The sequence below is a fragment of the Pseudopipra pipra genome, chromosome 9 (genome assembly GCF_036250125.1).
Source record: "Pseudopipra pipra isolate bDixPip1 chromosome 9, bDixPip1.hap1, whole genome shotgun sequence".
Taxonomy (NCBI): Eukaryota; Metazoa; Chordata; class Aves; order Passeriformes; family Pipridae; genus Pseudopipra; species Pseudopipra pipra.
The window spans coordinates 4336811-4361863 of record NC_087557.1 but is presented as its reverse complement, the minus strand read 5'-3'; the positions used below and the strand labels follow the sequence as shown (position 1 = coordinate 4361863).

At 42.6% G+C, this 25053-nt stretch overlaps 1 protein-coding gene and 1 long non-coding RNA gene across 2 annotated transcripts in view; one reads left to right on the top strand and one right to left on the bottom strand.

The window, feature by feature from the left end:
• Window positions 1-24731, top strand: part of LOC135418683 (uncharacterized) — a 32653-nt gene extending 7922 nt beyond the window's left edge. Inside the window, exon 3 of the long non-coding RNA XR_010432622.1 lies at window positions 24217-24731. This is a non-coding gene — a long non-coding RNA (uncharacterized LOC135418683). The remainder of the gene's footprint in view (window positions 1-24216) is intronic.
• Window positions 1400-24853, bottom strand: SOAT1 (sterol O-acyltransferase 1). The gene is made up of 15 exons (XM_064664176.1): window positions 24726-24853; window positions 17431-17489; window positions 12863-13011; window positions 12710-12769; window positions 12288-12395; window positions 10354-10636; window positions 9211-9289; window positions 8449-8530; window positions 7718-7763; window positions 6461-6590; window positions 5960-6057; window positions 5409-5507; window positions 4776-4911; window positions 3866-4011; window positions 1400-3088 (listed from the first exon to the last, which is right to left on the bottom strand). Exons 1-15 carry the CDS (start codon window positions 24847-24849, stop codon window positions 3032-3034), a joined length of 1656 nt encoding a protein of 551 aa, XP_064520246.1. The 5' UTR covers window positions 24850-24853; the 3' UTR covers window positions 1400-3031.
• Window positions 24854-25053: the final 200 nt, after the last annotated feature.

Below are 25053 nucleotides of genomic sequence, written 5' to 3'. Positions count from 1 at the left end.
GATTATAAACAGCTCTTGTGCGTGACAGAACACAGTACAGGGTGTATCATGGAATGGCTGGCGCCATGGCCAAGGCCAGGCTGTCCTCTGCCACCACCAGGGAAGGGGCACCATGGCTGGAGGCACCAGGAGAAGGGATGAGCCAAGGCTGGCTCAGAGGTACCACAGGGAGCCAGCTCATCATCCTGATGCCATAGAGCATGTGGACTCCTTGAATCCGCTGTCCTTCCAGCCCATCTGTGTTTGACAGCAGAAGCTCCAACAGTTCAGTTTCCCTTCAGCAGGTTCAAGCAATCCATGCCATTCCATCCTGAAAAAATCCAGCGGGATTTGCCCCAGCTCACCCCATGGCACACAGCACACGCTGTACTCGGACAGCTGCCATGGGAGAGCACACAGCTCACAGCTCAGATGCAGGACTGCTTCACCCCTGGAGGCTGGAAGCCAAACACCCCGACAGAAAGAACCTACTAGGCATGAGGGCTCCACAGAGGTTCGGTCTTCCCAAGAACAAATTGTTTTCTGCATGAAAACCAGGATGCATTTGCTGTATTAATACTGATTTTCGTGAGGTTACTGAGCAAGGAGCTGCAGCTGTACTGGCTGCCATTCCAATGCTGGAGACTTCCCACCTCATAAGTGAGGGAGTTACCATGGAAGCAAGCTGCAAAGTCCTTGTGTTGGAAAGAACCACAGGAAACAGTATATATTATATTAAGTAAAGGGCAGGTGGGAACCTTCGCATCCTCCATATTGACCAGAACACTGGACTGCTAGGTCTGGCACTCACAGCCTAAGAAAACTCCAGCATGGTATACTTGACTCTAATTAAATGAGCAATGTGCAAAAGACTTAGTATTTCCCCTCCAGCACTCTTAAGAAAAATGAAAATAAGCCCACATTCAGAAGCAATTAAAAAAACCCCACAGAATTGAAAGTAATCCAAATTGTTAATGCCCTGACAGCACGGTTGCCAGATACCTTGATCTACAAGGCTAAAAACCTCAACTTGTCAAAAACTAAGACTAGTGCCAACAGCTGAGCATCCCTTTCTGGTTGCCTTTTGCTTACCAGATGGTTAAGCCCCGAGGCTTCAAACAGTGAAGATGCTGACACAGTAAATGCTGATGTTCCTTTTGGGCATTTGACAGTGCCAGCTGTGAGGGCAACACCAAAACTGGGCACAAAGTGAGCCACCACCAGGGTTTGGTCTCCTTTTGAGAACACTGAGACAGTACCAAGACCTGACACAGGCAAGAAGACAACAAGCCAAGTCCCTAATCCATCACACCCCCCTTGAGTGCAGTTAAATCTGTGTTTTGAGCACCAAATGAAAAAGAACTGGACAGAGTTTCATCCTATGCCAAGGAGGTGACAAAGCTGTTTAGCCAAAGGGTGGGGATTTTGTCTTTTTCAATAAGGAAGCTTACTTGTTCCAGAACTTCTGTTCTTTCCTCCCACATAAGGTATGGTGAAAGATACAGGATTACTCAAGCTGAATGAGGATAAAGTAATCCATTTAATTCTCAGGATTTTATAAACTAACACTGCCAAATTTGAGTATATACGTGAACCTCTTCCTCTGAAATTACCTCAACTGTTTCAGTGAGCAATTTCTAGCAGGAGTTATTGTCAGAGGAGAGCCACACACGCAAACACTGTATTTGGCAAATTTGCCGTGACAATGTCCTTCCTCAAGAGCAGGACTCCTTACTGAAGACTGAACACCTGGAAGAGTTTAATTTCTCCCATGAAATTACTTCTGACTCAGGTTAGCAAAAACAGAAGCCCAAAAGAGCATCTGAAGTGGTTTGGGAGACAAGTCCATCAGCTGTCCCAATACTGCTGGTGTCAAATACCCAGAGCTGTAGGTCAGTACGGAAACACTGTCACCAAAAAGTGCCAGTAAAGAACATCTGAATAATTCTGAAATCTCTGTCAGGTGACCCTCTTCACCAAAGTCAAGGTTCCTCCACCAGTTGACCTTCATTCCCCAGCAGCATTAGAAACTGCTGCAACACGTGGGCAAGTGGCACCAAGGTGCTGAGCTGCATGTGGCCAAATGAGAGTGGGTCATGTACCTGTAATGTTGATCCCATTTTCTTACAGTTGGCTTGTAGTATTTCAAGTCTTTCTTAGTAAAGAAACCCTTAACAACCGTATATATACCTTAAAGCACCTGCCAAATTAAAGTAAAAGCTCTTTTACAAGTTAATCATGTTGAAAGAATTGATTATCTAGAGCAGGAGAAAGGAAGAGCAAGAAGAAAAACTATTCCTCAAATAGTTTTTCAGAGAACAAAAATGCTGTAAGACAGTTGGGAACTAAATGAATACAGATAAAACACAAATTTTCAGTGTAAAAAGTCATATAAAGACTGCCCACACCATGCCCTGCTTCCAAACCTGACTGCAACACAGCCACAAGCACACTGACAGTCCCCTCTCCCTCTGCCCATTTTATATCTGTTGGCAGCCAACACACATGGAACACAATTCAAAGCCAGCCAGGAATACTTTGGCTATCTTCAGAGCAAGAAGGCAAACACGCTGTTGCTCTGCCACTTGTCACAGTGGCAGGCAGGATCACAAAGAACAGAAGGTTTGTAGACACCCCGTTACCAAAAGGGAGAAAAAAAACCTGCAGAGGGATGGCTACGGAAGATGGACGAATGCCAACAATGAGCTACCAGCAAATCTGACTAGCTTGCCTCTTGTCCAGAAAAGCAGCAACTTGGGGGGACCCCTGGATGAGTAGGATTCCAGTAGACTCCACCTTCAGCTCAATGTTTTACTGGCATGGAAATGGCTCAAAGTGGGACAGCACGTAATAGATGCTGCCTATGAAGTCTGTTGCAATCCAGGTCAACTGGTTTGCTCCAGCAATGTTTAAAAAAAAGTTACAGTTTCTCCCCAATAATCAGGAGGCACAACTTCCCTTAGAAAAAGTCTGTAGTGAGTTAGATCACTGGTCCAAATACTTGGAGGACAACTCTGTTTTTCTGTGACGACATGGCCAGAGGACACCATTTTCACATCTTCGTATGACATGACCACGAGCGTGGCTTTAAATAGTCCAGGAACGTGGGCTGCAAAACATGGAGAAGCAGTGAGTTAGTCACAGGCCCACAGCACCAGTTGTGGTGTGAGCCCCTGAAGTCAAACCTCCCTAGCAGGAAAGATCAAACCACATGTCTACACCCTGCAACCCTGTTCTAACCCTCGCTAAACAGTGCCTGGAAGTGCAGCTACAGCCACAAGTCCTCATGCATCAGATAAATGCATGCCCAGCAGCACGTTGTATCAAGAAGCCAAGTCATTTACAGTTGCAAACTCTTAACTGAGGAGAATCAAAATAGGGGTTGCTTGAGGATACCTTCAGTTAAAACTGAAATCAGCTAGTACAGTAGAAAGTTTTATGTAAAACAGAGTCTGGTACCCAAGGAAAGGAGTTACAAGTCAGAGAAAACACCCCAACAAACCCCCAAACTGACCGTTTACAGGCAACCATTTCTCACTGCCACCCACTCCAGCCTGGGAGAGGCACGACAGCCACAGTTTTTGTGGGCCTCCCATGAAAGTTTCTCCTGACCTCCATCCCCACAGCCTAAATGAGGTTTAGCATAGTGGTTTATATCCACAGAAATGTGGGAAAACCCCTCTCTGTTTCAAGCAGTGAAATACTACCAGCATAGAGAGAGCACTACTGAAAGCACTTCTGTTAGGGAGCCTGTAGACTGAGCAGCTCCTACAGAACTGCTGCAGCTCCCTGCCAAAACGCCTCGTGCCATGTAACTTCTGCCATGTCCCCACAGCAAGACAGGGCCAGCCCCTCGGTTATCCCACAGGGAAGGTGTGTCACTCACGTTTTCCGTAGGGCAGTACTGGCGTGCATACCACTCCTGGCTGTACAGGCAGATGATGACACCTTGGCCCAGGAAGAGGGAAGTCCACATGAGCACATTCCAGATGGGCCCTTTCCGACGGTCATTGAGGGTGAAGTTGAAAACCACTGGAAAGAGGTGAAACCAGAAGCATTGTTCAGAGGCAAACCTCAAGAACCAAAGATCAACTGATTTCACTGGATCTTCCCCTCCCTTCATCTTCTTACTTCACCTCTGGAGCAACAAGGCCGCTCCATGAGGTCAGTATAGTGCAAGAAAATCTGATTATGCTTGGTAACAGAGCAACCACTATTGTTTGCCAACAAAGTGGCCCAGCTTGTGCCTCTGGGGATCAATATCTGTGCTACATGGGTGACAAGACATGGCAGAGGTGGCCTAGAGATTATTAGAGCCCTCTACCTCAAAACCCAAAATGAAATGCCAGAGCTCCAACTTCTAAATAGGCTCTTCCCCAATGCAGTAGCAGAGTAATACCTGTCTTACACTATGACTTTGGAGAGGAAGACCTACAACCTGCTGACACACAGCAATTCAGCTGCAGCTTGGCAAAGAAGAAGCTGTGCTATTAAACTGTGTGCAGTCCCACAGGACCAGCAGTATATCATATAGGGCTCTTCACTAATACCTTGTTCATTTAAGTCCAAAGCTTCAAAATCCTCTGTGTGTCTGTAGATATATACCTACTGAGCTGAAGGTCACAAAAGTTGGACACACAGTTGCAACCCTGGGACAAGAAACAGTCCTGTGTGTTAGTGCCTAACGAACAACTGGATCATTATCAGAAGGGCAAAATATGCTTTAGGAAAAAAAAAAACAACCAAAAAACAAACCACCCACAGCCCACTCTCATACTCTCTTCCTTGGCACTTACCTCCAAAGCATGTAAACAGGCAAAAGAGAACTGGATAGAAGAAGCCAAAGCAGATGCTCAGGACATACTCGTGCACAACAGCTGATACAGTGAAGACAGACAGCATAGCCGCTGCTCTGAACTTCTTACCAAAAAACTGGAAGAGAGGAGAATACCAAGTATTAGGAGCTACTCTGATGTGGGTTATGTTTGTTTGCTGCAACATTTATTCTTTTTTCCTGAGCTAAGAAGGGCCTCCTCCAGCCAAGAGGCACACATGAAATGCTAAGCACTTTACAGAGCATCTTGGGGTTTAGGTGGTTTTCTTCAGGCATATTTCTGGTCTCCTGCATAGGTTCTCAGATTGAGCCCACTCACGAAATATCTTACCATAGCTCATCAAAACAGTAATGTGAGTTCTAGCTCTGAGTCAATCCCTGCATTCCTGCATCTCAGACCCACATTTTGCACACATCAAGGACTTGGAAATGAGCAATGGATCTCTCTAAAAAGCACAGTGGATACCAACAACAGCTGAGTTGAGACATTTTTATGCTTCTAAATGGACAGGGATGCTGCACCTTGACAAAGGTACTGTTTTGCCCAGTAGTTAAGTGTTTAATTAACAAAAGAATACATCTGCTTGTTACTCACCCAAAGGAAGTCCCTGTAGGCATAGTAATAGAGCCAGTCATGCACTACCACGTTCCAGGTTCGGTAGTAGTTTGCATAGGATGTGGAATTCCACCAGTCCTGAAAGCACAGTTGAAAGACTATAAATCTAATTAAGTATAAACCATTCTACAGGGCTTTTCTACGATATCAAACTGAAAAATACTGAACAGAATAATACCACTTTCCATTGCACTTTCAACATTCTACTTTAATATACCAAGTTAGGTTTTATCCCAAACTGCAGGTGGCTAATGTGATAAAAGAACAAAAACAGTGCTAGTGGAGCTACTGGGTAGGTCTGGTGGCTGGTTCTGTTTGTGCACAGGGTGTAGCACCTTAAAGCAACTCAGACTGCCAAGCAGAAATCAAATCTCTTCTACAGCACAGCAACAAACTTGAGCTTTAACAGCACAAAAGCAAAATCCCATGGATATTTTGTTTGGTAAAACAATCTTCAGTTTCCTCCTCTTTCCTTTTCATCAGGACAATGACTTTTAGAAGCTTTATAAGCTAAAACTGCTGGTTCTTACCTTGTAGAACATCCTGTCTGCAAAGCGCAGCATCTCGGCAAATGCGTTGAGCCAACAGTGCAGGAATGCAAAGAACACCAGGAAAAGAATCAGTACACCTGGAAACAAGGGAGATGCAGACTGGTTTTTTAGTGTTTTCTCTCAGCTACAAGCAAGAGCACATAACACAGTCAAGGCTGTTCTTACAGGCACTGGCACAGACGAGATTTACTGCTTTGTACAGGTAGCATAGAAGTGTTCCAGTTTCTCACCACGTCAGGCCATGTTTAACCCAGAGAGCAACAGCAAGGCTGCCACAGAGCCTACAACTTTGAAGACAGTTAAATTCAAAGTCTGGCTTTTATTTTGTGCTGATTCTGAAGTTTAACACTGTAAGGCTGAAATCTGTCCACAAGACCTCCTTTGCTGATCTCTGCCTGCCATGAATACATCTCACATGAAGCACTTCTCCCTCCCATCTCTCCCACCAAGGCAACAGTCACTCATGGATTCAGGCCTTACCTGGCAGAATGGAGTTGAAGATGCACAGGACCAGCCCTCGAAGATTGAAGGTTTCTTGGCTACTGTTGTGAAACTGAGGAATGCAGAGTCTCACAAAAATGTAGTAGGCATAGAAAAGTGAACCAAGCACCTGGAACAAAAATACCCAAAAGTCTGACTTCATAAGAGAAATACACAATTAACACATTACCACTTTCTAGCTCCAGGAGAGAACAGCAGCTGCCAACACAAGCCAAAATAATTTATTTTACATTGCTGCCAATAAACCTCCCTAAGGATCCAGGCACAAAGTAAGCCACAGCAACCCCGGTAGCTCACTGACAGCCAGCAGCAAAATCAACTTGTCTTTTCTACTCCAGCAGCTGTCAGTTCCTCCCAGTCCTATCAGCTCACAAGCTATGACACAAAAGACATGTGCCAATGCCAGAGTGAGGGAAGTAGCCTGTGATCTAGGTCCAAGACAAGGGCAGAAATAATTGAAAAATACTTACTGTACTTAAATCTAATATTAAATCTTACTTTTCTTTCGTCCCAAAGGACATTACAAGCCAAACCACCTCAGGCTTTCTCTGACTCATGAACACATGTTCTGGATGCTGAGGTCAAAATGCAAGTCAGTGTTTAACTGCTCTGCTGGAAGGCAGGTGTGTGCTCTGTCACCCTCTTTAGTCCAAGAGCAAAGCAGCCAAAGGCCTGTTTGTGCTGCCCCTTTTTTTTTTTACATTGTTTTGCTTTTTAAACCAAGAACACACTGTGTGACAGGAAAGGTTTCAGTCACACAAACCCATTGCTTGGAAACACATCCACAAGAAGCTTTTGAAGCTCATGGCCACAAATGTGAAGAACCAGTCAACCTTAAGCTCAAATAACCACTGCAGGTTTGGACTCCAGGCCTCATTACTTCATAAATTGCTCTGAGTATCTGCAGGGAGGCAGCTGTGCCAGTGCACTACAATCAGGGTAAAGAAAGAAGGCCAGTGCATGGGTATTGCTCCACACACACACACACAGAGCTTTTTTATTTGGAATAGAGTCTAAAGCTTTGTTTAGGTAAAGACTTTTAATTTCTTTTCTTTCTTTGACACAACCACTAGTGCACCAAGATCACAGTTTCTTTTTTAGTCACTAAAAGGTATTCTTTTCTGGTAAGCCCACACCAAGTGGTTTAATGTGATTTAATGCCAAAGGGAGAGCTGTTGAGCCACACAGCTCACATCATCTCCAAAAGTGCACTCTGCAGAAAGCTGCACTACTCACCTGTGCAAACTTGGTGGCTACGTAGCCCCATCTTATCGTGGGATTCCTAGGGAAAAGAACACATGATACCATAGCTAAGTAGGACCTCAAAGCAGCAAACCCCTCCCCTTCAATTACTGATTTTACTGTCCTATTCTCTGAAAAAAGCTGGGTTTTGAATTCCAGAAATCTCAATCTCCTGACATCTAAGGGGATGTCTGCCCAAACTGCTGGTTCCTTGCCTTCAATTACAGCAATTCCATAAATGGAAAGGTATCTGGAGGGCAGCACTGCACAGTTACGTAGGAGGGGGGGATCTGCCCAAGAGGCACGTAAAGGACTGCTGACCTCACACTGCCAGAGTGCAAGCCAGCAATGTGCAGAAAAGTTTGGGAGTTCCCACTTTTAAAGGTTTCAACCTCTCCCCTCAAACTCGAGACAGGGCTGCTTATTAGAACCACATAAAACACACAAGCCTGTTGCAGGAACTGTCCATCACTAGATAATCTGTAGCAAGTTCTTTATTTGCTTCAATTCAAGTGCATTTCCCAAGAAAATAAAAGCAGAAGTGTAAAGTCAAAATATTATGAGCATTAGAGTAAGTTTCCAGGAGCAAGCCCTGCCCTTGCCAGACTACTGGTTTAACCACATCTTTAAGAAAGCTCTCACTCATTAATTGATCACACCTAGGGATGCTTAATGTTGGCTTCAGTTTTCAGACTACTTTCATGTTCTATTGTTGCTCACATTACCTGGGATAGTTGTCTCTGTAGATGAGGGTGGGAGCAAAGAGGAAGTACAGGTACTGAGAGATTCTGGGAATAGGTACTGTGCCTGGGAAGAGGGGGAAATAAAAAACAAAAAGAACACTCGGCAATCTTTTTGCCTAATGACAGTTCAGTCTCCCCAGTACCCTTTCACAACACAGAACCCTTATCACCTCAGAAACCTCAGTCTGGAACTAAAGGGATGGGATTTACAGAGAATAAAACAAGTAGACCTTTGAGATGGAGTCTCCCCACCATGAAGCCCAGTTAACAAGTGAGGGTAACTAACTAACTAGCTGCTAACACCTTGGTATCACATTTCCTTTCCTCTTAGGGAAGATGAAGCTGTAAGGCCTGTATCAACACATGGGTTCAGCTCAGCTCTAGCATGTCTTGCTTAAAGAGTTTCTATTCTACAACTGCTGTCATTTCAACTGGAACACTAAGCTGGAGGTGGGCTGGCAACCTCCAAATACTTTTTGCTCCTAAAAGCAGAAATAGGGAGTCTATAGAACAGAGACTTCAGATCCAGAGATGACTTAGACCTGAACAACAGTCACGTTCATAGCCTAACACCAAATGAAAAGGTTCAGGCTGAAATTATGATGCAGAGCCCTTTGACCTCCCCGTTCCAAGTCACCTATTCAAATCCCACCGCTCCAGCTCATGAGGGCAGCTTAAAGTAATGCAGGGGAAATTAGAGCTGGCTATGCCCTGCTGTAAAATGAAGTAGGGCAAGTTACTCACTGGACTTGTCCTTCACAGAGGACAGGACTCTGGGTACATTCTCCCGGATGAAGGAATAAGCCTTCATAACAAGACGGACCTGGAAGGCCAAGAGATCAGCAGCTTAATACTCTCACTTTCCAATAAAGACTGGATCAAACATTTTACAGCAACACCTTCAACACCTTTTTCTGCAATTGACTCCTTCTAGAAGGAGTAAACAGTTACTTCCTCCACAAACAAGCCTGTTTAACTGACATGAATTTAAAACTCTGCAAAGTGAAACTTGCAGTTACAATCACGGCTCAGGAGAGTCAAAACATCTCATTTATGCTCACAGGATCACTACATACACAGGGACCCTGCATAACACCAGCAAGTCACTAACCAGCTAACATTAACTTAAAATCAAAGGGAAACCCCCTATCCATTTCAGTAGGCCAGGATGTTTCAATGTCTTGAAAATAAATCCTTGAAGCCAGATGTGTCGTACAGCAATTACCACTACCTGGGGATAAGGTGGTGCCATATTAAATAGTGCACAACTGCAGAGCAGGGTTTTTTTTTTTTGCTTTAACACTGAAGAGCCAAAAGGAGGGCCAGTCCAAGGTTAATTCTTAAAGCTACACTCATCTCTGACCATCCTTCTTTTAACCTGATGGTCTGACCAGATCACTTTTGTACCCTTCCCCTGCTTCCCCACCACTGCAAAAAAAAAAAAATCCACATTCAATGAAGTTCTGACTGCAGAGCAAAGACACTTGTTTCTTGGGAACAGAAATGGAAACAGGAACCACTTGACAACTGTGTTCTTGCTTTTTTTGGGTTTTGTTTTTTAAAGAGGAATGTTACAGTTTCCTTGTGAACTATGGCACAACATGTTCTTAAAATTTGTTTTAAGCACTTAGCATCCACAAGACAACTAGAAATAAGTGGAATTTCAGCCTGGAAGTAAAAAAACACAGTAAAATCTTAAATAGAGGGTAAAAACCCACAAGTGGTTTCCAGGTCAAAATTAAGTGTACTGTCTACTCTTCCTCAAGTCAAACTCAAACCACAGCCCTGGCTTACTTTAACAAATAAAAGTAACATTTTAGGGAAAAGGACCCTTTCCATTTTGAAAATGAAATTCAATATGTTCAAAGATACAGGGTAGGGACTTACCTGCTCCAGTATGACAATAAAACGGGAAGCTGGAGGCAGGGCATAGGCTACAGCAACATAGGTTGGTCCAAAGCCAAGCCCAGCTATTTGGAAAAGTGTGAACAACAACCCATAGAAGAAAGAGTGGATTGCACGATGGGAGGAACTGCAGTAGCCTTGGGCCCACCAGACAAAAAGGTTGTATGGAATGACAACTGTGGCACTGAACATGCACAGCCAAGTACAGAAGACAACTGGGAACTTTCCAAAAACGAAGACCAGGAGATCAAATCCTAGGACCAGCCTAGAAGGCACAAGGAAAGACACAATATTCAGTGTCCATTGTTTGATTAGAAATACTTCTCGTCGACTAAGTGGCTACAAAACACAAACCTTCCAGATCATAATTGTTTGACAGTTGGGATAGAAGTGACCATGGCAATAGCAAACTTTAAGTGACCACTCTCAAGTATACCAGAAAATAAATGCAGGACTCATGCCATCAGGGCACATAATTAAGCCCCACAGGGCTTAATTAAGCACATCTTTAAAGATCAGCATGTGCTTTAAGAATATGCTCAAGCTCATCCCTGCTAAGAACAAGCACGTGACTAAACGATCCAGTGCTGAACCAGGGTCCAAAAGAGCTTTTGGGGAACACTCCCAGGATGTGGCCACTGAGAATCAGTTCTTCCCAGGAGTTTAACACCTAAAGAGGCTTTTTCCCCACCTCTATAGGCATGGGGTATTTTAACAGGCACCGCTCAAATCTAGTTTAATCCTGCTTTGTGAGATCTGTGGGCATTCCACATGGATTCAGTTTAGAAGTTACCCAAAAGGCTCAGGGTCATTAGATGGTCAGTCCAAATATATCCAACTGGTGTGCACCAGGTACTTCAGTCCATTATTCAAGCTTAATACATAAGGACATAAACAAAAGGATGTCTAACTTGACTATCAGTCACCAGAGCTTACTCCTACAGTAAGCAGCTCTTCTAAACTAAGATCAGAGGAGATGATAGCACAGAGTACACCAACAAAAAGTATTTGCTCTCATGTGGTAGCTCAATTGCAAACTGAATCCAAATGATCAGATCTAGCTAAAGCCACAGCAATTTTTTTTTAAGTAATCAGGGATTTTAGAGGTAAATACCAATTCTCCCCAGTGTCCATACACTAGTAAGTTAGGATCAGCTAAACATTCGATGGCACATAAGTCTGTTCTTATACCCAGACAAGGGGGACAGTGATTATAATCAAGATACAGCTCTGGTTTTGTACACCAAAGAGCAGATAATCAGCAAGATAAACACATAATCCTCCTTGTGTACATGAGATACAGCTTGCCAAAACACTATTTAAGCAACAACCAAGTGTGAGGAAAGCAGTCTTTCACAATTTTTTTCCACAACTGGCTACCTACAAAGCACTATCTTAGCAGAGGCTGTGCCAACATCCTTGAGATTTTTTCCCCAGGAAAAACAAAGTTCTATTTTTATTTAAGCATAAGTACAGTGTTCCAGAGCTGTCATTTTTAAACAGAGGAAGGACTGCTGAAGTATTTAAAGTTTCTTTAAACAGAGTCCTTCTTCAAGCAACACAAGCAGCTGAAAGCTACCTTCTCATTAGAGATGTTCGGCTAAAGTAGTCCACATTCCCTTTTGCCAGCCTTGTGATGAACTAAGCACATTAGGCCAAAGTGTGCTGGCCACAATTCCCATGTAATACATCAATTTGTAGTATTTTCCTAATATCTAGCTATCCAATTTGAAATGATCATACCCCCTCAACAGGAATTCCAGCATGTAGTCTATGTCAAGTTGAAACCCCTCCGTCCAAAAACACCCAAAGGAAGGATTCCCCCTTCTTTCTGCACCATTCTGCTACTTCCTGTACCTCTGGAGCTCTGGAAGCATTTCCCAACCCTTGTCCCTGTGTTTCCAAAGCATTCCTACCTTCCTTCATCAATGAAGTCTACTAGAAGTGTACTGAGGATGAAGACGATGAGGAGAGCGATGAACATGTGGTAGATTGTCCTGATGTGACTCACTTCAAACAGTTCACTAAGGGAGAGACGAAAATTAACGTACAAATTGGGTGCCAGTCCTCACTTCATCCTCAGACAAAGGATAATTAGCCATTATCCCAGTGGGACTGAGAGGGCTGTAATTAAGGTTTACATTTGGGGAAGCCTGCAAGCTGTAGTACAGATGTTTTAGAAAGAAACAGAGAAGCTTGAGCAGATTAGTCCACATGGGATTGAATGTAAGGCTGTGGGTGGTGGTGGGGGAAAGTACCACAAAGCACAGGCTCTTTAATTTGCTATCAAGGGTATTTTCACTCAATTTGATGGAAAATGTGAAGTTAAGTTACTCACTCCAAGAGGGACCTCCTGGCAGTAAAGATCTTCCCGTGTTCTGGAGGGGCCCTCGAGTTCCTGCAAAAAAAGAGGAGAACATTTGAGACAAAAAAGGAAATAAAGCCTCCAGGAAACATAACCTTGTTATAGGAACAGTTAAAACTGGCTTACTTGGCTTTGTGCAATTCCTTCTCTGAGCAAGAAGCTGGGAAGAGGGAGGCTGGAGAGGAGGAATCCAGCAGCGCCGATTTTGCCACCAAGCTGTTCACAAACTCTGTGAAGTGACAGTCCACCTCCTTCATGAAAGCTGGCTTCAGTTGCTGACAGAGTAAAGACAGAGCACGAAATCGTTTAACTTGCTGGATACATTTTCATAAAATATTTATGTTCCTGTTTATCCCGGCGCAGGACAGAGCAAGGCATCAAGAAAACATTCCTGCCAACAGTTGGAGCCTGCTTGGACAAGATCAGGGGCTCATCCTGGCCTGTTCACACACCTCAGGACTTTGAATAACGTTTATGTTTCTCTATCAGATGCAACACAGGGAAACAAAGTAAACATACTGATCTTCATACACATGTCTGCAGTGGCAGGTGTTTCTCATATATTATAGTGTCAACTTAAAACATGAGTCCCAGAAAATATTTCTCAATTTTAACCAGAGGTATATCCTTAGTGCACAAAACTGGGAACCAACAAGTTCAAGAATTCGTGGGATTAAATATTCCAGTTCAATCTCCTACACTCCCTTTTCTTCTCACAGCTTTATACAGGTTGTCTTCTCTATTAAGAGGCAGTTATGTCAAAGTTGCACCATTTATAGCCTATTCATATTTTTCATCTCTCACTTTAACAAAGGCAACTTCTGAAGTATCTGGTTCACTAGAGACCTTGGCTTCTTCAGGTGCATGAAAAACCATAGATAAGCATCTCCTTCACCATTTTTTGGCAAAATGCACTGATACAATGCAAAAAAAAGGATCTAATCAGCTGTAGATAAAGCACAGGCCATCCTGGTCAAAGCCTGCTTTCTTCATCTGATAGAGCTTCATTTCTAGAAAGAAAAACATTACTTAACCCTCCAAATAATAAGTTATACAGACAAGGGCTATAATTCCTCTTCAAAAGGCAAATTGTAAAATGCCAAGATGTTTTCATATCCCTTTTGTCCCACCTGAATCTAGTATGTGTAATTAATTCCTGTATTTTCCTCTCTGCAATATAGTTCAATCTGCTATTCAGTCTCATAACATGAACTTTCAAAGACCTGATCTCCCAAGCACTTTTTTTAAAACTCGAGTCATTTAGGAGAAACTTAATGATAAAAAGTTCAGAGTTACTTATTTCTGCACTGAGCTCTGGATTCCTTTCTGTTCTGGTGCAAACTCTCTTATTACATACAGAAAGGACCCTGAGATTTGTGAAGTGGTTTAAGAGTTATAACTTATTTCAAACATAATTTGCATATTGTTTTTGGTTTTCTTTATGCAAGTGTCTACTAGCCACATTTATCTGACCATCCTTTGCCTGGGATTTTTCCAGTCTGCCTCCAGATTCAAGGTCCAAGTCTTCCTACATGATAATTACGTATTATTTCATCTAGTTTTCCCACTGCTCAGCTGCTTAAGAAACACGTGTGTTTCTCTGACCACCTTCAGAATTCCCCACTCCTTTCTACTTTCTCATAAGGTTGCAAAGTAAAAGTTTCTGGAGAAGAGAAGCTCCAAGGGAGACTTCAGAGCAACTGTCCAGTATCTGAAGGGGCCCACAGGGAAGCCAGAGAGGGACTCTTCATCAGAACTGTAGTAACAAGACAAGAGGGAATGGGTACAAATTGAAAGAAGAGAAATTTAAGTTAGATATTAGGAAGAAATTCTTCCCTGTGAGGGTGTTGAGACACTGGCACAGAATGCCTGTGGCTGCCCCATCCCTGGAAGTGCTCAAGGCCAGGCTGGACGAGGTTTGGAGCAACCTGGTCTAGTGGGAGGTGTTGCTGCCCATGGCAGGGGGGCTGGAATGAGATGGTCCTTAAAGTCCCTTCCAACCCAAACTATTCCATGATTCTATAAAATACATGATCAGATGACGTATTCTTACAAAATGCTCCTGTCTAGTGCAACAACAGCCAAGAAAGCAAGTTTAACTCTCTGGCAGAAAATACAGGACAATCTGAAGTAAGCCCATGTAAAACTGGAAGACCCTGAGGTCAAGGTGGATCAGAACTCTCCATTCCTCCTGTTCCACTGTAGTCAGATCCAGAGAGATCTCTTGAAACAAATGCTGCAGTAGGCAAAGGAGCAAACTAATATTTAACTTCAAAAAACATCTTCCCTCTGTTTGGCAGCTTCCAGTATAGAATAAATAAACTTCATCAGTGCTTAACAAAACAGAAGCTCTTAGAATCTGGCTACTCTTAGATATTGCTTTTCTGGGAGGCAAGAGATATGGACTTGTTCCTTTACAAACAGGAGGAAAAAACCCAAATATTGAATACTTGGGAATATAACCTGTAACAGAAGACAGTCGTGCTCTCTAGTACAGCCTAATTTTACAGCATGCATGCACATATCCCTACTAAAAAAGCCAAAAGAGAAATTCCTGCTCCTCTTGGAGTGCTCAAATTCCTATGCCAAACAAAGCACTATTCATTCCCAACAAAACAGTGTCTTTTTTTTTTTTTTTTTTTTTTACAGTGTCTCCCCTTTTTTCAGCCTAATCTCTTCTCGGGAGAGTTTAACATGGTATTTCCTTGAAGTACCTCTTCCCTTTAGCTGGCACTCTGCTGAGGTTGCCTCCTCCAGGGCTGACACCAACACGTGCAGGTGTTTGGACTGGGAGAGCAGGGCATGAGTTCTCAATAGATTAAATAAAATACAACTAGAGTACAGACACTCGCCAGTAACTATAATTACAAACCAACAAGCATGAAAAGAATGCTATGCCATAAAAAGCAGAAGCTGGCCAATAATTGATGAGAAGTCAGAGAAAGTTGAGGGAAGTAACCCTGTGGCTTAAAGTTGCATCAGTTCCCCAGCATTTTACTCGTTCTAACAGATTTAGTAATTTTGGTCACTGGAACGTGACAACAGCCAGCCCTGACCAAGTGACAGAGCACACCCTTCTCAACTCAGTTTAGGATGAGCAAAGGACTTCCAGACTGGACTGAAGGTGCCTGAAGGCCTCCTTATGCATGACTTCTAGCTCCTGCAAATCCTATTTATATCTATGGAGTTGTCAGTGACCAGGCTTTTCACAAGCCAAGCATCTGCCTAGACCTCAGATACCTATCACAGAAAAGAGGAGCTGCAATCCAAGCCTTTGTCCAGTGGTTCACACAACAAAAGGGCCTGCCACTTGAGGAATTCTCAGCTATTTTGCAGTAGGTAGGTTTTTTCCTCAACCTTACCTCTATTACTGTAGCTTTGAGGCACCTTAAATAAATCTACAAGCTGCCTAACTCAGGGTTTAAAACCTGAACTCCCCCTGTTTTGGGACAAACTTCAGCAACTAAAGCACCACTGATCCGCTGTTTTAGGATTCTCTTGGCAAATAAGAGATCACTCTGTCTGCAAACTAGTGTGTCTCAAAACTGGTGGCCAGAAAAAAAAAAAAAAAAAGGAACAAGAAAATAAATAAGGAACACTCCTGAAGAAAGAAATCCAAGATCAAGTTGTCCCCTTGCTCCCTGGAACTTTCAAAGCTTCATGTGCTTAACAGTGAAAGCTTTCTCCTGCAAACATCCATTGCCAGCACAGTGATTAACAGTGGCTGTTTTGTCTGCAGAGAAGAGTTACAAGGCTTGATCTCCCATGTCCTCAGTAAGGATAAACAGGAGAGCACAACATGCAAAATAAAATTCCAAGGTGACTATCCCTCTAATGGGTTGAATTTTAGGAGTTTCAGCACAAAAAGCACCCTTTGCAGAAGACATTTAAAAACCCTTTAGTTACACTTGCTATAAATTACCACCTATAGAGGTAGAAAAAAAAAAAGACTTTTAAACAGGAAAACATCTCAAAGGTATTTTTCTCTCTAAGTATTCGCTCCCTACTATTCAAAAAAAGCTGGAACAATTAGATTACTTCATCTTTACCACGGAATTCTCTGCAATAAAATGATGCAAGAGTGCAGGACGATTCGCCCTGAGGAACATGAGTGCCACAAAACAATGGTTAACAAGGAGGGTGCAGCTCATTGTTTGGACAACTTCATTTAATTTGGGCATAAATCACCTCAATATAATCTAAGACAATGGCAGCTCACACAGATGCAGGTGATGTCAGAAACACCCGGTGCTATTTTCCTTGAGGATATTGTTCCCTGACAGGAGTGAGACCAAGGCTCAGGAGGGTCATCTCCACAGCCAAGGCAAGAGAAGTTGTGGGATACCCTTTATTCAGCGGATAGCAGGACACAGAGCATTTCAAATATGCAAGCAGGCTGGCTAATAATCACACTGCCAGAAGTTAGTGGTAAGGGAATTTCCATTTTATTTACAGGTCTCAAAGTTCATTCTTATCTCTGGACTTCAACCTATTGGGGTCAAGGAAGACAGAACCACATCGGATAAACACTACCCCTCTTGTGCCAAGTAGGACAGAGAAAGAGGGCTGTGGAAAAGTCACTGCACTCAAACTACGACTGAACAGGGATATTTGTGTTCCAGGGTCAGTGACTCTCCAAAAGACATTGGGGGTCAGTTATCCTGCTCCACCCCACAAGCAAGTATTATATTTACCTCAGCTTCTGCTATTAGCTGCATTTTCCTTGTTATCACGTGGTCGACATCAACACGGCCTGAAGAAGGAAAGCAAACATTTAACATTTGCAATTTTATCAGCATGTCTGAAAACACAGAAAGCACAACATTCAGTAGCTCAGACATCAACTTTTCAACAGTATTGCTGACTTCTAATAAGGTCCCACTAAGCTCAAATCAAAGCTGCAGGAATTTCATAAACTACAACCAAGTGTTTTAGAATCACAGAACTGTCAGGCAGTCAACAGCTGATAACATGCTGGATATTTGAAAGCTTTATTTTCCATCAGCAACGCTGCAAATCTTCCCAAGGTCCCTAAACATATTCAGCCTTGAAGCAGCAATCAGAGCAACCCTTAGAAGGTCATATCCAAGTGTGCTGATCTTTTATCAGAGGTTTATCTTACACCAGACTAAGGTTAGTTTGTCTGGAGGTCTCTACATTGCCAATAGACAAGGCAGTCAAGTCATGGCTATCAGTGAAATACTGTGATCAGCTTTAAGACAGGCTGAATGGCAAGCTGGAAGATTATCCTGTGTTCAAACCTGGATATTCCCACTCCTTTCATCCCCCAGGAGAAGTGCTAGATATTGGTATGACTGTATTCCTCAATATGTTTCACCACTTAAGCAAACAGTCAGGTCTTACATGCCATCAATGTCATCTTTTATCATTACTAATATAGGTAAAGCCTCAAATATCACCTTTCTTTGGCATACCCATAAGATGTCTCTATTACATCAAGAGGAACAGCACCCACAGATCAGGCATTTCAGACTAGTCGGGGTTTAGGACAAGCACCAGCTGGTGTTTCCCCTCTCCAATAAGAACAACACAGAAGATAAAGTTACTTAAAACAGAGTCTTGCACATGGAGGAAAAGCAAGACTAAAGCAGCAGTCTCCACCCCCCTAAAATACTACTCAGGGTGAAAAGATTGCAAGAAACCTTGCCTGGTGCATATCCTTTGGCAATTATAGCCACAGCACTACCTCACACACAGACACACAGCCGGGATCACAACTTGTTTCTAAGACAACATTACCACTTCTAGAAAAAGAAGGTACTGAACTGGTTCCCTAACAAGATTCCAGGGAAGCATGAGCTCACAGATTTGCTGAAGAGGTGCCAAAGTTGTGCTGCTGTATGGCAGGAAAACAGATTCATGCACTATCACAGTGCATAATGTGGCCTCCTTGTATGGGCACAGCCCCTGCACACAAAATGTGGTTTCATTTTCATTGACACAAGTGCTTCTGTGATGCTCACTATTCTCAGGGTGCTCTTATGAGCAACTGTTTTGAGCAACTGCTTTTAAGTAGTTTAGGAAGACCTGCTTCAGAAATGACTCTGATTTTAATACTGGAGTTAAACAAAAAAAGAAGCTTTACCCTCATGCAGCTATGCTCAGTTGTCAGCATTAATTCCCCTTCCCATCAATCAGGCAGGAAGACTGTTTTTCTGTCTATAAAAAGTACTACACGAAATATAGACATAAGAACAGCAACAACTGCCCATTACTTAGAAGCCCTCTAATGTAACAACAAACAAGGAAACTGCTTAACACCACAAATTTTGGCTGCATGCAAAGATATATTTTTCCAAAAATAGAATTCCCAGTTGCTAAGCATCTCAGCTCCAAGACAAAAAAAAAAAATTACCTCAGCATTTAAACTCATTGTGCTGATACACTTACTGAACAACAGCAGTTTGGAAAACAAATTGAGAGAGAAATTTAAGATACCCTTGACCCACTTAGTTCCTGCACTTTGCTGGTCTAAAATGGATTCACACCCAATAAATTTAAAAAAAGAAAAGAAAAAAATCAATTTGTTCCACAAGCAGCAGAACTGTATCCCCTTCATATCATCTCAGCAACTCTACTCCCTCACTGTGTCACTCCACGATTGTATTCAAATTTCTCTCCTCCCATTACTACTGTGTGAAGAACCATCTCGTGCTGACCTGCTAGATCAGACAGAGCTGCTGAGTTTAATGAACCTTTCCCCGCAAAAAGTTAAGAATTTGTGTCTCTTATCCAGCTGCCAATCCTCAAGACTCTTATCAAGTTTTCTTGAGCCACCCAACACGGCCAAAGTGGACAGGACACGTGAGACTTAAGGAATTGCACTATTTCCTTTGTAGGCTAACCTAAAAATAAAACAACCACTGTTTTGACCATATATTTCCTGTCAGATCTTGCATTTGAAGCCTCAGTTATTATAACTACCCAGGCATAGTATTTATTAATAAAACACCCCTTTTGACTACAAGGCTTTAAAGATGAAGTTTTACCTGTATCAAATGTGCAGCTTTAATGGTCGCACAGGAAACAAGGCCAGTCTCTGACCTGCTGATGCTGTAACAGCTAAACTGTATGCAGTGTCCCTCCTGACACTTAATTTAACCACAGAATAGGCTACAAACACAGCATCTTTTAAAGGGTTTCAAAATCAAGACCTGTCTTCAGTATAAGCATCTCATACAACAAAGTAAAATCCCTTGTGAGCTTGTCACCTCTTTTCCAGAATAAGATCTCCTGTAGAAGAAAACCAACTCCAAACCAACTCATTCTGCTGTGTTGCATTGCCCCATAAACTCAACTGTGTCACAAGGCAGATACCAGAGATCACACAAACTCATCATCTTCTTTAATCACTCATCCTCTGTTGTGCAAGCTACCACTCATGTTCTGTGAGGTCACTGGAGAAGAGATTCATCACATGATTTTGAGTCTAAAAGGAAATGTGCACTGCTAAAGAATCCAAATCTTCACTTTCCTTTGACCCTGAAAACAAAGACTGGATCCCTCTGTATCACTTTGGGATTCCAACAGCATTATAAAAATAGACTTAGGGCTGCACAATACAAGCAAGCACATCTCTGCATTTGAAGTTGAGATGTGCCTTAAGAAAACAGGAAATATATTCAAAGTGATAAAAAAGTTGTCTTTGAAGACTAGTACAAAATAGTGGCCAATTTCACAGGACACTGAAACAGAGTTTGCTTTGGAAGAGCTCTGCTCATGGGGAGAAGTTTTAACAGCAGTTGTGTTGCCTTCCCACCAGCAAAGACATTAACAAAGTCTTTAGCTGACCACTTGTCTTGGGCTTGTAGAAACCGATGCCTGTAGGACTGACTTCTCTGTACAGCCCAAATTCCAAGTAGGTTCAAAAATCAGAAGAAAAAACAAATGAGCAATTTGAATGTAAACTTTGTTTCCATAGGAAACCAGGCTAATAAAAATCACCTGAAGATTGAGAAAGCTGCTTAATTGTTGAGAAGTTGAGCAACTCTGGTTTCACAAAAGATTGACTAACTACCTTTCCTAAAGGATCTCATTGTCCCTTTTTCAACCTACTCTTGCACGTTACAGATATAAGTGACGTTTGAGATGACTAGAGCAGGAAACCATTCACATGATCTACTGGTACAGCAGCTTGGGATCCAACAAAAACCAACTTATTTTTTGATCAGGAAACCGACCATTCAAAAGGTTAAAGCAACATAGGCAGAAGGATTTCATTACTGACACCTGGATTTAAAGGCTCCCTCTCCAAAAACACTAAAGATGTTACTTGAAGCAAGGCAGTGTTAAAGCCAACCTAGTGCAAGGCTACTGTAAAGAGGGGGAGGAGTTCCATATCTGGTACAACACACATTAATAATTTGATGCTAATGAGCCTTATTCTTAATTACGGTAATTTTTTTGGCCACTCAGCAGATAGAGGCAAGTTATCATTAGACTCAGGTGACCTGTTTAAAGAATGCACAAGCCACAGGACACTGCACTGCAGCTGGACAAGGTACTGAGCTTAAAAAGTCACTTCTGAAGGTACATGGGACAGAAACAGCCTCTTCACTAGCAGGAAGAAACATCTGCATTCTCTATATCATGCTACCATGTCTACAGGCTCCTCAGAAAAAACTGCTGAGCCTTCACCTAATCCACAGGTTCCAAAACATGAGAGCACAAAATTGCCAGAACCCAGCGAGACAAAACAGCTCTGTTTGATCCATCTCTCAGAAACACATCCAAGACACTCAATTCAAGCAGCTTAATCCCAAATTCATTAATCTGCAAGAAAAAGCCTGTTCATACATTGAACACTTACTACTGTGAGTCAGACAGCAGAGGCTAAAGCTTTCCAAATTGCTCTGAGAGTTCCCTCCTCCTCCTCCATCAGTGGGCACATGCAACTCGTGCATCACCACGAACTTTTGCACCGAGAATGATCGATAGTAACCTCTCCATGGGAAGATAACTCCTTTGTAAGATCAGCATTACCAAACAGCCTTACTCACACCAAACAGCTTTGCCACGTTGCTTGTTTGCAGATCAGCCTCCAGAGACACTTCTAATCCTTTCCTGATTTCTGGGGAAACAAGGACAGACCCCAAAACCACCATTTTACTGTTCTGAATGACTAATCTGAGCATCTCAGAGAACTCTGAATGCACACTGAGAATCCATGTCATCTCTAACCTTTTTAGATCTGCCCATGCAGTTTCTATTATGCTCATTCCAGGTGAGTTTTCATCCAACCAGTACTGCTTGATACCAACATCCCATTAGGCAGAACAGTCTGATATTTATGTATCTCCAGCTGAAAACATGTAAGACTAATTTTATTAAGGAGGCCTGGCTTTTGACAAGGGATTATTGCCACCCAGATCATCTGCTGACTCTATGCCAGGACCAAATTAGCTGTTTAATTACAACACTGGAGCCAATTAAAGGAGAAGTGATACATCAGACTGAAGTTCAGCTACTCTGTCAAAGTGAAATTACAGGCTGAATAATTACAAAATAGAAACAATACTGCTAAAAAAATGGGTGTACCTGAGTACAAACTCTTCACTCTTGGAAGCCAAGCAAGGAGACAGCCTTCAGAAGCAGTGATGAGAAAGAGCAAGAAAAAAAGTAACCTCAACTATACCAATGGAAGAGGCAGACCTAATGTAGCTCTAAAGCCAGTACATGTATTAAAATTATTCCTCTTAGCAATTTAATATCAGCCAAAGCATTTGAGTTAATGAAGAAAGGGTTAGAGGTCCAGAAGTTTCTATAGAAAGTTCACACACTTCTGGAAACAAGTCAATTGGCCCTTGACACATTAACTCTTCAGTTAAAAAGCAGATTGTGCTTGCTATAATCAGAGAGGATCAAGGCTGAGTAATCATGTTAGTGATTTTTTCTTTCTACAGAAATAACTGCCACAAAGATGCTACAATACTTACTTTCATACATTCTTGACCTGGCTGGAATCCCTTGACTGCAACAAATATGCATCTTGTCTAAAATTCTCTACAACACCCAGTGCTAAGATGCTACAGTATAAAAAGGCTGTTGCCAGACAGCAGATCATTAGCCACACACTGCCTTTGTACACATCAGCACTAATGCCTTAGAAACAGCTATTCAGACGTGAAGAGCCAGGACAAAAGAAAGAGAAAAACCATCTATGGCTCCTTCTTGAGAAATTCTCCCACCTCAGCCCTGCTTTCACAGAAAGGGCCACTATGAAGAGGCCACACTTCAACTTCATAAAGCTGCAACCTTTGGGTCATAGAGATGCTGATTTAACCCCGTTGTACAGAGGAATTTCTGACGAGAGGGATGCATCTTCCTCCCACACCTCAAGGCATCAGACTCATGCCTCCTACCTCCTTGTGTTAATCCTGTTGTCTCCATCACTGTGCTGAGCAAGGAGTCTGCAAAAACCAGTGACACTTTGTGACACATCTGCTTAACTGGCAGCAACGCTGGCAGGTAAGATGCACCTGGTCTTAACTAACCAGGATTCCTCCCTGCTGTCCTTCACTGCAGTTTGTACAGGATTAAAACCACACTGAACTGTTCCAAGCCAACCCACCAGACACATAGGAGAGCTCAGTACACTTTCAAGAGATCTACCCCAGGATGTTTACTTGCTACACACTCACAGTATCTCACCTCCAGTGATGTTTTGCCACATCTCAAGAGGTGTTGAAAGGACAGACCTTTAAAGACAGGCACACCCACGTATCAAGCACTAATTATCACTGCTATATTTATTATTCACCCAAAACCTTGCAAGAACTCAAATTCATTCATAACAGTTAAGGAGTTTCCATACATAAAAAAAGGTTAAAAAGGTACTAGTCTACTTCTAAACCCATCATGTCTGTTTTTCAGTAGCCACCAACTCCCTGCAATTTTCTAAAACAGTCCCATTTGATCCAATTAAAATTACTGTACTACCATCAGTTTAAAATCCCAGTTCTCCAAGCAGTTTGTGGGATGACTTTCTCTCCAATGTATTTTTTTGCAAGAAGAAATCTAACTTGTCCTAAACTTAAACTTGCTCCAACTCCTGTTTCAGTTGAAAGGACTACTATTAAATAGTGACAATATTCAGAAGCATATCAGTAAGAATTATCTCCTTGAGTCAGTGGCATCAGGGTTTTGGAGCTTATACTCACATGGCACATTGTGATAAACTACTTTAGCTATTTGCTTAATCTGTGTCCCAAAGAGAAAGGAAACAAGCTGCAGTTTCAATGCTGACCTCCTTATCACTGGGTTGGAACGTGGTACAGCATAAACCAGGAATTACAGACAGTCACAGAGTCCACAGGCAAAACCACTTATTGTGCCACCATGGGACAGGGCATGGCAGTAGTGACCCTTCCACAAAGCCAACTACAAGCCACATAACTTTTAAGGTGACCACAGAATAAATGAATACAAACCCAACTGTTTATTGTTCTGTTTTCTGGCAGCCCAGGTTGACTGGATAGAAGGGAGCCGTCCTGACACCAACAGAACCCCAGAGGAGCAGAGAATCATTCCTTGTGCCATCCTACCTCCACCTGTCTGTCAGGTATGTTAAACACCATTTTGTTAAATCTTGAGAAGCCTCATACATAAAGCTTGTAAAGGAAGTGAGATGAAGTCCCAGAAAAAGCATTTACCAGGATTACTCAAAAGTGCTGCCAAGAAGCATTTGCACCATTTACAGCATTAATGCATCTCCTTCTGCTGTGACAATTTATCACTTTTTTAGATCCCTGCAAGCACTGCAGCACAGCTCCCTAGGGAAAGTTCTGCAGGTCACCACTCCAAACAACCCACACCTGCTGAAGGGGTGCAGCTGGTACACAGGGAGCTCCACCAGAGACAGAAAAAACAAAATGAAGGAGCAAAGAGGACAGAGCCATGAGCTAGAAAGGACACCTTAGAGGAGATCACATGCCAGAGGTGCAGCTAGTCCCAAACCAGTGAGTCTCACCATTGCTTGAGTTTTGAAACGACCTCTCGCTCTCAGGTCTCCTCTGTGTTTCTTCATTCTCAGGGGTCTTGCAGGGTGCAGTGGAGCCAGACTGGCGTTTCCTCACACAGTCGTCACCTGCCATGGTTACTCAGCTAGGCCAGAAAAGGAGAGCAGATAATTAATGACAGAAAAAACTCATTAACTCTTTACATTTTTCAGTAGTAAATTCAAATAGCCTTCTTCACACTGAAGTTAGAGTTTCTTCCCTCCATTACGAATTCAGAGCAAGGACAGAGGAAATTCAGCACACACTTGGGTGAGTCAGTGACTGTGGATCACACTTCCT

Bases quoted from the DNA above. Each gene is read 5' to 3' on its own strand.
- SOAT1 (XM_064664176.1), bottom strand. From the start codon at position 24,849: ATGGCAGGTGACGACTGTGTGAGGAAACGCCAGTCTGGCTCCACTGCA. The intron at 10,637-12,287 runs GTAGGAATGCTT...TGTGCCTTCTAG, and splicing joins GACTTCATTGATGAAGGAAG to GCTGGTCCTAGGATTTGATC. The intron at 6,058-6,460 runs GTAAGGCCTGAA...CCTTGTTTCCAG, and splicing joins CTTCAACTCCATTCTGCCAG to GTGTACTGATTCTTTTCCTG.